The following is a 16,215-nucleotide window of genomic DNA, read 5'->3' on the forward strand; positions in this document are numbered from 1 at the left end:
AAAATAACCACACATCCCTCCATATTAAACTGTAAAATATACCTCTCACCCCAATAAATCTTGCAATCTAAACATATTTAATACAAATTCAACACCAAAACTATCACTGTAATCTTGCCATTCAACGTCAACAACAAAAGTATTAGTGTAATGTTGTCATTCACCATCAAGAAGAAAACTATCAGTGTAATCTTGTCATTCAACATCAACAAAGTGAGGGAAAAAAAAGTCATACAATTTCCATATTCAAAACATCACCATACATAAAGAATGATTTCATTAATGCCGAAAGGACAGCGAATTATTCGAGAAGATGTTCACTCAACAGGTGTCCCACACGATCTTGGCCAACATCCCATCGTCCCTGTGATTAAACATCTTTATGAAATATGTGTAGGTTATACGTTCCAGGGCATCGAACTGATGGAAGATGTATGGAAGTCAATTTATCGAGACTTTTTATTTTAAAAAATCATTGAATTTGATGCTAAAGCGATGGATGTAAATTCTCGGAGACTTTTTATCCACCAAACAGTGGCCGTACTAAGATCCCAGCGGGATTATTGCCGTCCTTGTTTCTGATCACTGACTCTGGACGAGCAGCGGAATCTGGGCAGCGGGAGGAGGATTCTCGCGCTTTTAGGGTTGACGATGCAATTCGCTACAATACCATGAGTATCGTGGCGTTCAGAGCACTGTTCCGACAATTTTTTGGACTTTGCGGCTGATCTTTACGGCCTTAAATACTGTCTTGCTATCCTGATCAAGAAACCTTGCGGTTTCCGTAAAGCTTGTGCTAGTTTTTGAAGTTTGAAGGCCAGAGGCATGACGAGAAGGACGAAGGGAAAGAAATGTTTTTTAGTTTGCCTGCACTGTAGGAAAATTTGAAGCCGGGGACCGGAAATTGTTAAAAAAGTCTCACTGCGTTTTGTGTCCTTTTGCCTACATTTGCTCTGGTTCGCAGGGAGGAACTGAAGCGTGGATTCGACAATTAAACTCTAAAAGATTCGAAGGATGGCCTAGAAAAGGCAGAATCGTAGTGTTGAGAAGATTGAGAAAGGGATTTAAGGCAGAGCAAGTCCAGTCCTATTATCTTCCTGCTCGAAGGCAAACATTTTCCAGTCGATCTGCCAAAACTCTTCCACAATCTTCTCAACTCTACAATTCCCCCGGAATCTTTCGAATCTTTTAGAGTTTAATTTGGCCTAGTAACTCTTCCCGCGAGCTTGAAAATCTAACGAGCTACAGAATTTATGGCTGGCGAGCTGCTGCCCCGTTGGAGGAATTACGGAAACTGTAGGCAATCTCGAGGAGATAACAAATTTCGTTTTATGGATGAACGGCGGGTTCTCCGGCTAGATTCAGAGAGGATCACGAAGCGGCAAATATCACTGGTTAGAATATAAAGATCTAGCTTTACCAGTACCTTTTCTCCGGCGGCAATGGGGTAGACCTAAAGCAATGAAAGAGGTTCGAGGCTTCAACTGTTGGATTACCGCCCGCCCGGGGAGCGTGAATCTTTATGAAAATAATCCGATCGCGAAATAGCCTCAGGTTTGGGTTTGTTTGCCAGCCTCACGGAATTAAAGCTCGTTTGCAATAGATCAACCAGTACTCTTAGTGCTTTCTCTTCTTGTGTCTCTGTACTAATTGCTTCAATCTGAACTTGATATCGATGTTAGGGTTTTCATAAATATTGGTGTGGAACATCCTGCGTTTGGTACAGTTCTTAAATATTTTAGCTGAGGGCGTTGTTTCTTATATTTGCTTATTTTATTAATGAATTTCATTTGTTTTATGTTTTCTACTTGAATCAGTTAGCTTGTAAGCCAATCTTATGTTAATCTGGCTTTGCTTTAGATTTTGAAAGAGTTCTAGAGAGCAGTTCAGAGATTTGCTCGTGAAATTGTGCAGAGTATGCCTCTGTATTTAGAGGGTTTGGAGTGGTGATATTGGAGCTAATAATTTGTTAGTGTTATTTTTCAATGGATCATTTTTTAACATGTTAATTGTAAGTTTAAGTATGCATTCTTAAGCATTTTTACCTACTTGTGACAAGTTATCATTTGCTATGGATTTTCTTCATTCACAGTACTGAGAGTCATATTATATTCTATTTTCTGTTTTGTTTTTATAGAATATAGTCTTAATTACGATACAGGTTAACTCTGGATTTCTACATAACGGGCAGGAGGCTGACAGATCCAAAATTTGGAAGAAAACAATGCTCTTGTGAAATGGGATATGCAACAATGGAGGGAAAAAAAAGTATTGCAGGAAGCGTTGAATCTAAGGCTTGTGGGGTTCGAGGAGAAAATGAGCATGGTTCTGAAAGTAATCAGAATCCTCTACACGAGTGCGCTGCCCATGGACAGGCAATCAACGATGATGGCGATAGAGATGTTGCAGGAAGCCAATGCCTAGCACAAGCACAGGGCAACTACCAAGGATGAAAATTGTTTCCTTACTGTCATGAGGATTTCACTAATTGCATGATGGTTATTGCATTTCACCGAGACTAAAAAGGACCTCTGCATTTGGTGCCACCAGTACAAGGCCAGTGCAACTACCATGGATGAAATTGTTTCCTTAGTATTTACCAGGAACCCACTACTTATTACGGCTATTGCATTTGACATGGACTTCAAACAACCTTTGTATGTGCTGCCACATTTTAGCTTCTATATTTGTCGATACTTCGTAGCTTTCAAGTTTGTTTTGGCTTTGTTAATGTATAATTTTCGAATCTCAGAAGGATATATACAACTTACGATTGGGATTTTTTTTGGTATGATTCATAATGAGAGTACAATGATTATCCAATTTACATGTTATGGCTTACCCTCCTTGATCGGAGACATTTAGTTTGAGCGTAGACATTTAATGAGCAATTTTTTTGATCACAAATTATTTATTATGATGTTTAAAATTTTTGAAGATAGTATTAAATGAGTTTTAATATATTTAAATTTTCCGGTAGATATTCTAACTATCATACAGGATAAATAAAATTATAAAAATGATGAGTAAAGTGTTTATCAAAAATGTTTAACATAACGCAATTTAATATCTAGAAATTTCAAGCATATATATATGTGTTGAATGAGTTTTTAAGTGTACTTTATGTAGTCAAATCTCTGATAATATTAAAGATCTATCTTAATCTCCGATCTATCAAGAGCTTAGAGGAATCAAATCTCATTATTTGCAACCCTTTGTTTAGAATGTCAAACTTAAAAAGAGATTTACAGACTTAATCCCTTTTAGTACTTGATAAATGCATGATTAAAATAGATTTATAATGCTTTTTTGTCTCTCTATATAAACCATGTGTAAATTTTTATTGTTTAAATTGTATTTTTGAATAATTTATTATTTTTGATATTTAATATTAAAAATTGAATGAGCTACAAATTTTCCTCTTATTAAGAAGTAACTAAATTATTCTAGTTTGTGAACTAAACTATTCTGGATTTAATTATTATTTTTTTAGCATTGAAATATTTTATTAAGATAAAAATTTACACACATTATATATATATATATACATTTCATCTCTGTTATATAAAATTATATTATTTAACATAAGTATGTAAATATTTTATTTATTATTTGAAATGAAATATTAATGAACTAAATAAACAAAATAAAGACAACATTATTAATGTTTACAATGTTTTTAATCAAAACTAACTAAATACATATAATTATTTATGTTTTTATTATAAGTGAAAATATTTTTCTATTTAAAATGTTTTTCACAAAAATAAAAATCAACTAACACAGCAAAAATTACACATTATTATAAATTATAATTTTCTCATTAATTAACATTTTCAAATATTTACTGATCACAAGACCAAAATGCACTCAACCTACAGGAAGTAGCATAGCATCTCTGGTATTAAATTCTTGTCCTATCAACCTATAGGAAGTAGCATAGCATCTCTGGTATTAAATTCCCATCTGGATATGAAGGAAAAATGAAATTTGACATATCATACTACCCAATGGAAATGGATCTATCTCGTCAATGCCCTTCGTCTTAGAGGCCGAGCTCATTAAAACATTTGTATCAGGATGGATATAACAAGCATAAATATCGGACAGCGTAACATGAAATGATACTTGTTGGCAATGAGAAGGCTAGAAGATATATACATGAGCAGTGTGTGCACAAATCCAATTAGATCTCTCTTACAGGATTTCCAAATGCAAGCCCATCACTGTTTAAACGGTTGGAAGGATTGTTAACTTTCTGATCCCGAGGATTATCCAAAGGGAATAGACGTATCATGAGTAAGATCCAACTTCCTTCGAATTTGATGTTGAATCCGCTTTGCCCGGATCTTATGATTACTTCTTCAACTTGTAATATCTTATTACCCACTGCAATAATGAAAGCGGTGCAAAACTTTTAAATCTTGTCCACATATATCGATAAAGTGCTCGATAGAAGCATGTGAATAATTGAATAGACAGGAGGTATTTTGGATTGACATTAATTATGGTTTTATATATATTATATTTTAAGATAAATAGTTTTGGACAAATGATTGAATATCTCAGGGTTGAATTAATAACAGAAGTTGATAGGAGTGTATCGACATTGATAACAGATATGAAATTTGGTTTATCGTTTCACCATATTTTCTTACCTAAAAGCATGGTTGCTTATTATTTTCTATTGTCAATATTTTTAACGTTGTTTTGAATAAAAATGGTATCCGTTATTGATATTGTTAGCTGGATGGGTGTTAAATTTTATGAAATTGTATGATTGGATTGGTTTATTGGTAAAATTATTTTAAATTTTGGTTTTGATTTTCTAATTATAAAAGTAAATTTTATGTGATTTAAATAAATTTGGGTAGATTTATTTTTCACTTTGGATTTACCAATCTCTGAGAGAGATCAAATTTCTCAATATGCAAGCTTTTTTTTAATGCAAAATTTGAATTTCTTAATATGAAAGCTTTTTTTTTTAATGCAAAATTTGAAGAAAGGTTTAAACCTAGAGAGATTTGATTCACTTAGAGATTAACTTTTACTTTTTTTATGTATCTTGAGTGATTGGTGATTGGTTGAGATATTTTCTTCATTGATTGATTGTGTGGTTAAGATAAAATTTCTCTCTGCAACCAATGATTGATATATTTATATTTGTGATTAATCTAATGTAAAGTAAGTTTTGGTGTGCAAACGGGTTTCATAAATTGGTATCAAAACCACTAGCTTTGGGTTAACCGATATCTGTGGGAGAGATGTGAAACTAATTACTCTACAGTGGATTAGTGTAGGTGTAAATATGTGAAAGTATATTATGTAGTTTTGTGTAAACTGGTTTTGTGTTTTTCGTGTGATTGCAAGGACGGTGTGATTGCTATAAATATGATTAAAATCTCAATGATGTCATTAGCAGAATTCCAGGGGTAACATGATTAACAAAGTACATTTTTCATATTGCTTCAACAATCTTGCATTCCTCCGGAAGCAGCGATGAAGACAATGATGAAATTTCAACTCAATGGGAAAACTTTGTGCTTTGTTGATGATGCTGAACCCACCAACATGTCAAGGGGATCTCCCTGGTAAGAAGGAGGGCCTGATATTCGCGGGAGAGATGTGAAACTCATTACTCTACATTGGATTAGTGTAGGTGTAAATATGCGAAAGTATATTATATAATTTTGTGTGTTTTTTCTGTGATTGCGAGGATGGTGTGATTTCCATAAACATGATTAAAATCTCAATGATATCATTGGTCGAATTCCAGCGGTAGCATGATTAAAAAAGTACATTTTTCATATTGCTTCAACAATCTTGCATCCCTCCGGAAGCAGTGACAAAGACAACGATGAAATTTCAACTCAATGGGAAAACTTTGTGCTTTGTTGATGGTGCTGGACCTGCCAAAATGTCAAGGGGATCTCCCCAGTAAGAAGGCACAATTAGACCTCAGATTGTTTGGTGTAAGAGTCCCAGCAATGGGTTGTATGGTAGTGCCTTGACCGCGATTTCGCATAGAGGCAAGTAAGATAACTCTGTTGGTAGCAAGGGTGTGATAGCTGCATTGAGTCAAGGAAGGTGCATGAGAAGTTCCAGCACATGGGGGTTGATATGAGTGTGCCCCTTGGAAACCTGTAATAGTACTCGGCTTGGAAGGGAACACACAAGCAAAGATGCATCACCAGCTGAAAAGTGAGTTAGCAAGCAATCCAAAGTGATGGTTAAACCAACAACACATTTCATAAATATTTTGTTGTAGGGGCTACAACTAACCTCCAAAATTTTGCCTTAGCCTCGTTTTGGAGCCTCCCTTCCAACCTTCATAGCAGCTTGCCTTGCTTCGTCAAGTTCACAAGCTTCAGTGTCTTTCTTACACAAAGGCAGCTTGTCGCTCACAACTTGATCTATTCCCCTCACAGGCTGTTCACTCGGACTTGGTCCAGCTGCAGGTTGAGCAACTTCCCCTTGAAAATTGTGCATTTATGGAGGGCAACCAGACTTCCCTCCAGAAATTATGCAATACTCTACGGCAGCCTGCTGGGCTCCATGATTGCACAATCCTGCTTGCTAACACTCAGAGAAGGATTTGTGCAAATTTCCCCAGAAAGTCTGCTCAGCCCAGAATTTGCGCAAATCTAGGCAGCAGTCAGCTGCTCTACCCAAAAATTGCGCAAATCTCTAGGGCATTCAGCCCAACTCCCAGCCAGAAATGCACATTTCCTTCAAGCAGTCGAACAACCTCTTGCATGTGCAACAGAGTTGACCAGTTCCCTCCAGGACTACGCAAAATAGAATTGCATGCATAGGCTGCTTCTCCCAAGGTAGCGTGCAAAGGATTCCCTTGTCTCAAGGATTTATGTTTAGCAGTTGGAGGTTACATGCAAGGAGAAATTCAGAAACCTCCCACCAAGTGTCACTTCCCCTAGATTTGTGGCATGCGTGTCACAACCTCGATGTTATCAAAACTCATCAGTCGGACGTTGCAGAGCTCATTCCTCACATCAACCTTGCAACTCTAACATCCCACACCACATCTAGGAGAAGTAGGCACATTCAGCTCAGCTCTTTTGGGGTAAGCCTGCTTCCCATGCCTTGTGCTGCATTTCTATTGCTTTTTATCTTTTCGCTTGTGTGAGTATTGTTTTCTTGATTTATTTGAATGCTTGTTGTCGTTTACATGTATTATAGCTTGTCCTAGCTTTGTTTTAGTTTTCGTTGCTATCTCACTATTGTCGCATGCATGAAACTGTTGCACGGATGTTCGCCCAACCGGCAAACTACCTCACCCACACGCATGTTGATCTGTTTGTTGAATCTTTCGTTCATGTTTTGCATGAACTCTCAATCACTTCTGCTATCAATTTGTGTTGCCATGCATTTATTGTCTTAGTTGCTTTCAGTTGCCTGTTGTTGAGTCAGACCAACCTTGGCCTAGACTTTTCCTTCACCAAGGCTCCATTGCACAATCTGGGGGAAGAAGGCTCACCTTCCTCTCCAGATTTACGCATTCCTACCCAGTACTGGCCTCCAGGACTGTTTTGTGAATTTCTGGAGGATAGTGGTTGGTTGGCCCAAGAAATCCCAGTTGGAATTACACATTACACAATCCCAACAGTTAGTCAACAGATTGGATTGTGCATTGCGCAGTTCCAGCAGTCAGTTAGTCTTCCAGCAGCCCAGACTGTGCATTGTGCAGTCTTGGTAGTTGGTTTCCCGACCGCAACCTTCACGATCATTCACCCAGGTATGTTACAAGTCAGTTCTCATGTTCATTTTGGTTTTCGACTGGCAGATTTCTTGCCATGAGTGTTGCCATGTCTCTAGGTATCGCATGAATTCATCTGCCTCTCAGCAATACAGGTACAATGGTTTACAGGAGAGCACAGATGAAGACACCATTCAGAGCACACTTGGGGATGTGGTCGATCAAGTTTCTATGGACTTGCCTACCCATGAAGACATCAAGTTGTTCATAGACAAGGACATCAAGGTATGAGAGCAACAACATCATAGCGAGAAGCATCATGAACAATAGCTGAAGACAACATACCAAATGCAACGAATGCAAGAGGAAAGTTGTTGACAACACGGAGGCGGAACAAGGTTGCAAGCTCAAGTAGAACGATTGATGATGAAAGCAACTTTGGAGACTTCGGCTATGAGGTGACGGCATGAAATGAAGATCATATGAAGATAGAGAATGGAACAAAGAAGGAGTTGCATGTGCTGAAGTAACAACTCAAGGAAGAGCATGAAGTTGCATAGATAGACAAATGAGTTGCAATAGGATCATGAACAATAGTGGGCACATTGTGCACTCACAGATAAAACTACACCCGTACAAGTTAAATATCCATCCCAACAACTAACATGGAGCAGACATGGTGAGCAGTGTTGGTGATCACATGCAAGGGATTTAGCAGCATGCATGTCATTATGCACACGCATGCAATCCAACCTATTCAACACATGCACCAAGGCGAATATAAGAAGCAAGTCCAACTGGAGCTAAACATGTACTTTGTTGAGAATGCAACAAGATGATGGAGCTTAGTGGAAAGGAGTCGCCTTCACTAAGTGGGCCCGCAGGCAAATTATGGCGCAAAGTCTATTTTTAGACATATGGATCATGGTCTATGAGTTGCAGGATGTTGTTTATGGATGATTGGTCATGTTGGGAAAAATAGATGGACTTCTATTTTTGGATCACAGCAGGAGTGATCAGAGTCTATTTTTAGACTGCTAGTCAAAAATAGAAAAGTCAAATATTATTGTCTCATAATAATATTTAGACTATAAACTTTATCTTATCCTCTTGGAGCACTTCAGTTTGAGCTACAGATGTGGCACATGCAGCTGTCAGAAGGAAATACGCTTTCTTGTGAGTTAGTTGAGCTATTGCATGCAGGACTTCAGTTAGAACTCATGTGGTTGAGTTTGGTGGAGTTGGATGTGGAGTTGATGGAGTTGTGTTCAGTTTGACTTTGTTAAACTAGTTGTAATTAGTCTAACTGCAAATAGACTAGTGATGAGTTGTGTGAATTAATTGATTAAATTAATTCACTAATTATTAACTCATAATGCAACTGAAGAATACATCAGTTAACTCAGTGCATGTACAGTTCAGTGGAGACAGGTGTTAGAGGTTGAGATTGCTATCAGTTGTGACTATAGTTGTGCATGAGATCTTTCACAAGCAATGTATTGAGTATACCAATGAGTATTGCCCAGTATATACCCAGTAGAATAGCCTGTGCTCACGTGATTTCCAGTGTGAGTGATTCTCAACAGGTATTATGTGCAATAGAGGCAGGCAAAGCAGTGGAGGAGATTTGAACCTGTGACTTGCTCGGATCTGAGCTAATTTTGTGTGTAACAGGTGGAGATAGTGCTGGATACTTGTGAGGAGTATTGTACTATGTAATGTTACATGTTCTCAATCATTAATATATAGATAGTGTGGGGTTTTTAGCTGTGAGCTTTCCCCGAGTTACATACTGTGTTAATTTGTGCATGCTATTGATGTTTCATTGTTATTGATGCTGCTAAATTGATGATCAACATAGAAGAGCTTATGTATTATGCATGTATTCCGCAATAGTGTATAATCATGATAATCTCTGTTGAATAAGTGTTTATTATTCAAAATTTCTACATGGTATCAGAGTTGTTGATAATTAGATCTACTATTCAGAAAGTGTTTACATCTTATTTCTTCAGGCAGAGTCTGTAATCGGACCAGGTAGTCTCTGGATTCATCCTTCCTTTGGAAGGTGAGATATCCAGTAAAAGCCCACACAATCAATCTCTGTATGAGAAATACTTTGTTCTCACGAATCTTAGATCCGAGGCGGTTGAGTTTGGAGCTAGTGTAATTCGAATTTGCAGCAGTGTTTTCTTGGTATCAACGTGGCAATGTCTTTCAATGGATTGCGATTGGAGTATGCTCTTGAGGGCAGCTCGAACTATATTGCATGGAAGGACAGGATGGAGGCAGTGTTGGATGATAACGGGCTGAAGGAGTTCATAGAGGCTAATGTCCCAAAGCCTACTGATGTTGTGCAGGTTGATGCTTGGCAAAAGAAGACAGCAAAATGTTGAAGGATTTTGTTAGAGGGCGTGAAGGATCACATTGTGTCCAACCTGCATGGTAAGACTTCTCCATACTTGATGTGGAAAGCTTTGACAGATCTATTCCAAAGCAAGAGCGATCAGAGGAAGCTGGCGCTCAAGGATAAACTCAGAAACATCAAATGTGAGAAGGGAGACAGTATGCCCAAGTATCTCACGAAGTTCACCCAGTGCAGGGATGAGCTGGGAAGTGTGGGGGTGACTGTCGATGATGAGGACTTGGTGAGCTTGGCTCTCCTTGGTCTTCCAAAGAGTTAGCATTCCTATCAGGACTCTGTCAATGGTCGGGAGAAATTGCCAGGATGGGAGAGACTTTGGTTAGATTTTGTGCAGGAGGAGATCAAGCGGAATACCAGGGACGGATCTTCATCAAAGGGAACTGAGGAAGAAAATTGCGCTTTGGTTGCCAAAGAAAAGAAGGGGAAGAGCAAGAAAGCTTCTCAGTCTGGTGCGAAAGGCAAGAAGCAGGACAAGTCAAAGGTGAAGTGCTTTCACTGTCACCAGCACGGACACTATGCCACTAATTTTCTGCAGAAGAAGAAGAACAAGAAAGCTGCGAGATCTGCAGCAGGAGAGGCTTTAGCCTCACATTTTGAGCTTGATTTTTCATTGATCGCATGCTTGGTTTCAAGTGTGATGGGATCGGTGTGGTTCTTGGACAGTGGTGCGTCTTTTCACATGACAGGAGATTGAGATTTGTTTTCTGATCTGGAGGACAAAGATCTTGGAGTGCACATCGAGATGGGCGATGATGGTAGATATAGTGCGATCGGTATCGGTACAATTTGCTTTGAGAGGGAGTCTGGTAAACCCTTCGTATTGAAGGAAGTGATGCATGTTCCAGGATTGAAGAAGAATCTTATCTCTGCGGCGATGTTAGAAGACAAGGGATATGATGTTGTTTTCAGCGAGGGAAAGGCTTTCCTGCACAGCGCGACAACTGGAGAAACTCGGAAGATAGGGGTTCAAGTGAGGAACCTTTATTAGTTGCATGTAGATGGATGTGCAGCAATGGCATGCAAGGCATAAGGATTGGTGAGCCGGGATGATGGCGAGCTGTGGCACAGGAGATTGGGTCACCTTCACCATGGAGCCTTGAAGATACTGCAGCAGATCACTATAGGGCTTCCTAAAGGCACTCTTGCACAGTCAGATCAGTGCAAGGGGTGTACTTTGGGAAAGTTTGTAAAAGCCACCTTTCACAAGAAGGATAGTCACGCCACCACGATCCTTGAAAGAATTCACACAGACGTGTGTGGACCTTTCTAAGTAGATTCGACAACAAAACACAGGTATTATGTGATTTTTGTTGATGATTTCTCTCGTAAGTGCTGGATCTTCTTCATGCAGAAGAAGAGCGAGACATACTCAAAGTTTTGTGAGTTCAAAGCACTGGTCGAGAAGGAGTCGGGGAAGAAGGTGAAGGCTCTTAGGAGCAATAATGGTGGTGAATACATCTCTGACGAGTTCAAGGATTTCTGCAAAGCAGAAGGGATTTGAAGAGAGCTCATAGCTCCCCATAACCCACAGCAAAACGGGGTTGCTGAGCGGAAGAACAGAACGATCGTGGGTGCTGCACAGGCGATGTTGCATGATCAGGGCCTACCCCTTCACTTGCGGGCGGAAGCATGCAATACAATATTTTATGTGCAGAACCGTTGTCCTCACAAGATACTTGGCATGAGTACACTCGAGGAGGCTTATTCTGGTAAGAAGCCTGATCTTTCTCATTTGAGGATTTTTGGTGCTAACGTTTACATGCATGTGACGAAGGATGCGATGAAGAAGTTGGAGCTGACCGTAGAGGTTGGAATATTTGTGGGGTACATTGATACGCCCCACAACTATCGTGTGTATTTGCCAGACAGTGGTAAGACTTTTGTGCGACGGGATATAAAATTTCAAGAGGAGAAAGCCATGAAGTGTTCACTTGAGAGGGAGCTACACTTGCATGCAGATGAGGAGCTATTAGTTCCTAAAGATGAGCTTCAGGACATGGATCAACCACAGGACGAGGTTCATGGAGTGGAAGAGACCACTCATGCAGTGCCAACCATCAGAGGGAGAAAGTGTTTAACAGAAGCTGAGCGACTGGCTCAAGATGTAGAGAACGTTGTAGGACCACCTACAGCCCAATGCAGGAAGAGACAGTCACCTGATCGGTACACTAGATACATGGCTCTTATGAGCAAATGTGTTGTGACTGAGCCATCCTCTTTCGAGGAAGCAGTGGAGGATCCCGCATGGGTAGACGCCATGGTGGAAGAGTATGATTCGATTGTCAGAAACAGTGCATGGGAGATTGTTCCTAGATCGGAAGGGAAATCAGTGGTGGGTTCGAGATGGATCTACAAAGTTAAGCAGGCAGCTGATGGGAGTGTGGAGAAGTACAAGGCAAGATTTTTTTCCCGAGGCTTTTCACAGATAGAGGGGATCGATTATGAGGAGACCTTTGCACCTGTCGCAAGGTATTCTTCCATACGGACGATTCTTGCTCTCTCAGCACAGATGGGGTGGCACATTCATCAGATGGATGTGAAGGCTGCGTTCCTCAATGGAGTCATTGAGGGGGAGGTGTACATTGAGCAGCCTGAAGGTTTTGAGATATTCAGCAGTGAGTTGCATGTGCGCAGGCTCAAGAGAGCGCTGTATGGGTTGAAACAAGCACCACATGCTTGGTACACACGGATAGACAGTTATTTCACCAGACTTGGATTCTCCAAGAGTGAGGCGGATCCTAACCTATACCAGATTGTGGTGGAGGGTAAGTTGCTTATCATTGTACTTTATGTAGATGATTTGATTCTAACGGGTGATGAGCTGTTGATACTTTCATGTAAGGATGATCTCGCTAAGGAGTTTGAAATGAAGGACTTGGGCCTCCTTCATTATTTCCTGGGATTGGAAATTTGGCAGCGCAGTGATGGACTATTTGTTTCTCAAGGTAAGTATGCTCGAGAGATACTGGAGAAGTTCAACATGCATGGATGCAAGCCTGTTGATACTCCTCTTCCTGGAGGTTGGAGGAAAGAGGATGCCACTTCGGCAGAAGAAGTGGATGCCACTGTTTATTGACAGTTGGTGGGGTCGCTTATGTATCTAGTCAATACACGGCCCGATATATGCTATGCTGTTAACCAGCTTTCACAAGCTATGGTTAAGCCAAGCAAGCTCTTCTGGAAGGCAGGCAAACATGTATTGCATTATTTGAGAGGCACATCAGGATATGGTTTGTGGTACAGACAGGAGGATGAGGTGAAGCTATGTGGCTTCACGGATGCAGATTGGGCAGGGAGCCCAACGGACAGAAAGAGCACATCAGGAGGGGTCTTCAGTATCGGGTCGACAACAGTTTCTTGGTACAACAGGAAGTAGAGATCCGTGGCACTCAGTTCAACAGAGGCCGAGTATATGGCAGCAAGTTTGGCTGCATGCGAGGATATATGGATGAGGAAGATTCTGTTTGGTTTGTTCGGTTCTCACTTGGAGCCTACTGTGATTTACTGTGATAACCAGAGTTGCATTAAACTCTCGGCTAATCCTGTATTTCATGATAAATCTAAGCACATTGACATCAGGTACCATCATATCAGAGATTGTGTGCAACGGAGAATTATGTTACTTTCATACATTCCAACGGAGGATCAGGATGCTGATATCTTGACGAAGGCGCTCACCAGGAGAAAATTCAAATACCACCGAGGCAGGATAGGGGTTGCTGATAATCCATATCTTGTTGAGAGGAAGTGTTGAGAATGCAACAAGATGATGGAGGTTAGTGGAAATGTGTCGCCTTCACTAAGTGGGCCCGCAGGCAAATTATGGCGCAAAGTCTATTTTTAGATTATGTCTATTTTTAGACATATGGATCATGGTCTATGAGTTGCAAGATGCTGTTTATGGATGATTGGTCATGTTGGGAAAAATAGATGGACTTCTATTTTTGGATCACAACAGGAGTGATCAGAGTTTATTTTTAGACTATTAGTAAAAAATAGAAAAGTCAAATATTATTGTCTCATAATAATATTTAGACTATAAACTTTATCTTATCCTCTTGGAACACTTCAATTTGAGCTACAGATGTGGCACATGCAGCTGTCAGAAGGAAATACGCTTTCTTGTGAGTCAGTTGAGCTATTGCATGTAGGACTTCAGTTAGAACTCATGTGGTTGAGTTTGGTCGAGTTGGATGTGGAGTTGCTGGAGTTGTGTTCAGTTTGACTTTGTTAAACTAGTTGTAATTAGTCTAACTGCAAATAGACTAGTGATGAGTTGTGTGAATTAATTGATTAAATTAATTCACTAATTATTAACTCATAATGCAACTGAAGAATACATCAGTTAACTCAATGCATGTACAGTTCAGTGGAGACAGGTGTTAGACGTTGAGATTGCTATCAATTGTGACTATAGTTGTGCATGAGATCTTGCACAAGCAATGTATTGAGTATTCCAATGAGTATTGCCAAGTATATGCCCAGTAGAATAGCTTGTGCTCACGTGATTTCCAGTGTGAGTGATTCTCAGCAGGTATTGTGTGCAATAGAGGCAGGGAAAAGAGCGAAGGAGATTTGAACCTGTGACTTGTTTGGATTTGAGCTAGTTTTGTGTGTAACAGGTGGAGATAGTGCTGGATACTTGTGAGGAGTATTGTACTATGTAATGTTACATGTTCTCAATCATTAATATACAGATAGTGTGGGGTTTTCAGCTGTAAGCTTTCCCCGGGTTACATACTGTGTTAATGTGTGCATGCTATTGATGATTCATTGTTATTGATGCTGCTAAATTGATGATCAACTTAGAGGAGCTTATGTATTATGCATGTATTCCGCAATAGTGTATAATCAGGATAATCTCTATTGAATAAGTGTTTATTATTCAAAATTTCTACATATTTCGGCAAGTTGATACGCATGACCACCAGAACACACTTGAATATTAGCATGGACACTATGCAGCGGTGTGTTTCCGGTTTAGCGCACCAAAGAAGACCATGCATATGATAGCAGAAAAGTTGGATGAAGGGGCCGAACCAATGCACCGGTTCCAATGGAGGCAAGAGTTCGCTTTAGCAAGATGTCACCATGAGGTGCATACATACCACCACAGATGACCAAGCTTGGCATTAGCTCACCACCTTCACCATCACAAGCATGTCAAAGAGTTGGTCTCATCATAGCGGACCGAGTGCCAGTGATGTCTTGGAAGGCTTGCTCAAGCCATGTTGTCTCACATGAGTACATGTGAATTGTAATGTTGAGTCATGTCAAGTGTAAGTCAAGTGTCAATGGTTGGATGTAACAGCCATAGAGTAGGTGAAGAGTCATGAGGGTAGTTGAACTGTCATAAAGGGGAATGTCAAGGGTCACCCCACATAGTCCCTCAGAACTCACTGTAGAGGCTTTTGGTCAGCCAAGCTTTTACTAAGACTATCTTGAAGAAGGCTTAGACAATATTGTAACATGCCTTGGCTTCTCCACTACACGAAGCTAGTACATTTCTTTGGAGGAGCAGGCGGATGAGGCTATAACGTTCCACTATTGGGGCTAGCAGGTTTACATGGATGTATTGTATGATTGTGACTTACACTTTTTATATAATAAGAGCCAACACATTTTCATGCATATGTTGTTATTGTAGTTGGATTGCTCCGGTTGCCTTAAAGATATATGTTTTTAACTTACGTACTTGTGTATGAACTGATTTGTATGAAATTATATGAAGCTTGTTGTTAATGTGTTGCACATGTTATTAATGTTGTCACCGTCTGTGTTGACTGCTCTGTCGGACATTAGACAAACCTTTCACTTAAACCTTTCTATAAAAACTGTTGCACTTGTCTCATACTGATCCGTGAGTGTTGTACGTGTTATCTTACCGTGTATGATGTGACTGCCGCATCCGAGTGGACTGCTTCGCTGGAAGCTATGCATGTCCTTTTGTGTTGTGTGTTCCTAGCCAAGTTGGGACTGATCCCTTTCAACCTAGAACTCACCTTCACCTCCTTCCCCTTTCGAAGTGTTGGAACCTCTCATACACCTTTCTTGACTCACTGCATTAGTGACACCC

The 16,215-nt window shown here is 39.9% G+C and overlaps 1 protein-coding gene across 2 annotated transcripts; it reads left to right on the forward strand.

The window, feature by feature from the left end:
* The first annotated feature begins 561 nt into the window (after positions 1-561).
* On the forward strand, positions 562-2,801 carry LOC149194666 (uncharacterized). 2 transcript variants are annotated; one of them, XR_016255103.1, is made up of 2 exons: positions 562-1,554; positions 2,138-2,801. XR_016255103.1 is itself a non-coding variant. In XM_089407786.1 (2 exons), exons 1-2 carry the CDS (start codon positions 1,523-1,525, stop codon positions 2,451-2,453), a joined length of 324 nt encoding a protein of 107 aa, XP_089263912.1. In that variant the 5' UTR covers positions 576-1,522; the 3' UTR covers positions 2,454-2,801. The 2 variants fall into 2 exon arrangements, 1 of the variants encoding a protein (XP_089263912.1); XM_089407786.1 differs by having other exon boundaries at positions 576-1,554; positions 2,162-2,801.
* Positions 2,802-16,215: the final 13,414 nt, after the last annotated feature.

The sequence above is a fragment of the Pinus tabuliformis genome, chromosome 2_2 (assembly GCF_031772625.1).
Source record: "Pinus tabuliformis cultivar Carrire ecotype Pingquan chromosome 2_2, CPIR1, whole genome shotgun sequence".
Lineage (NCBI taxonomy): Eukaryota > Viridiplantae > Streptophyta > Pinopsida > Pinales > Pinaceae > Pinus > Pinus tabuliformis.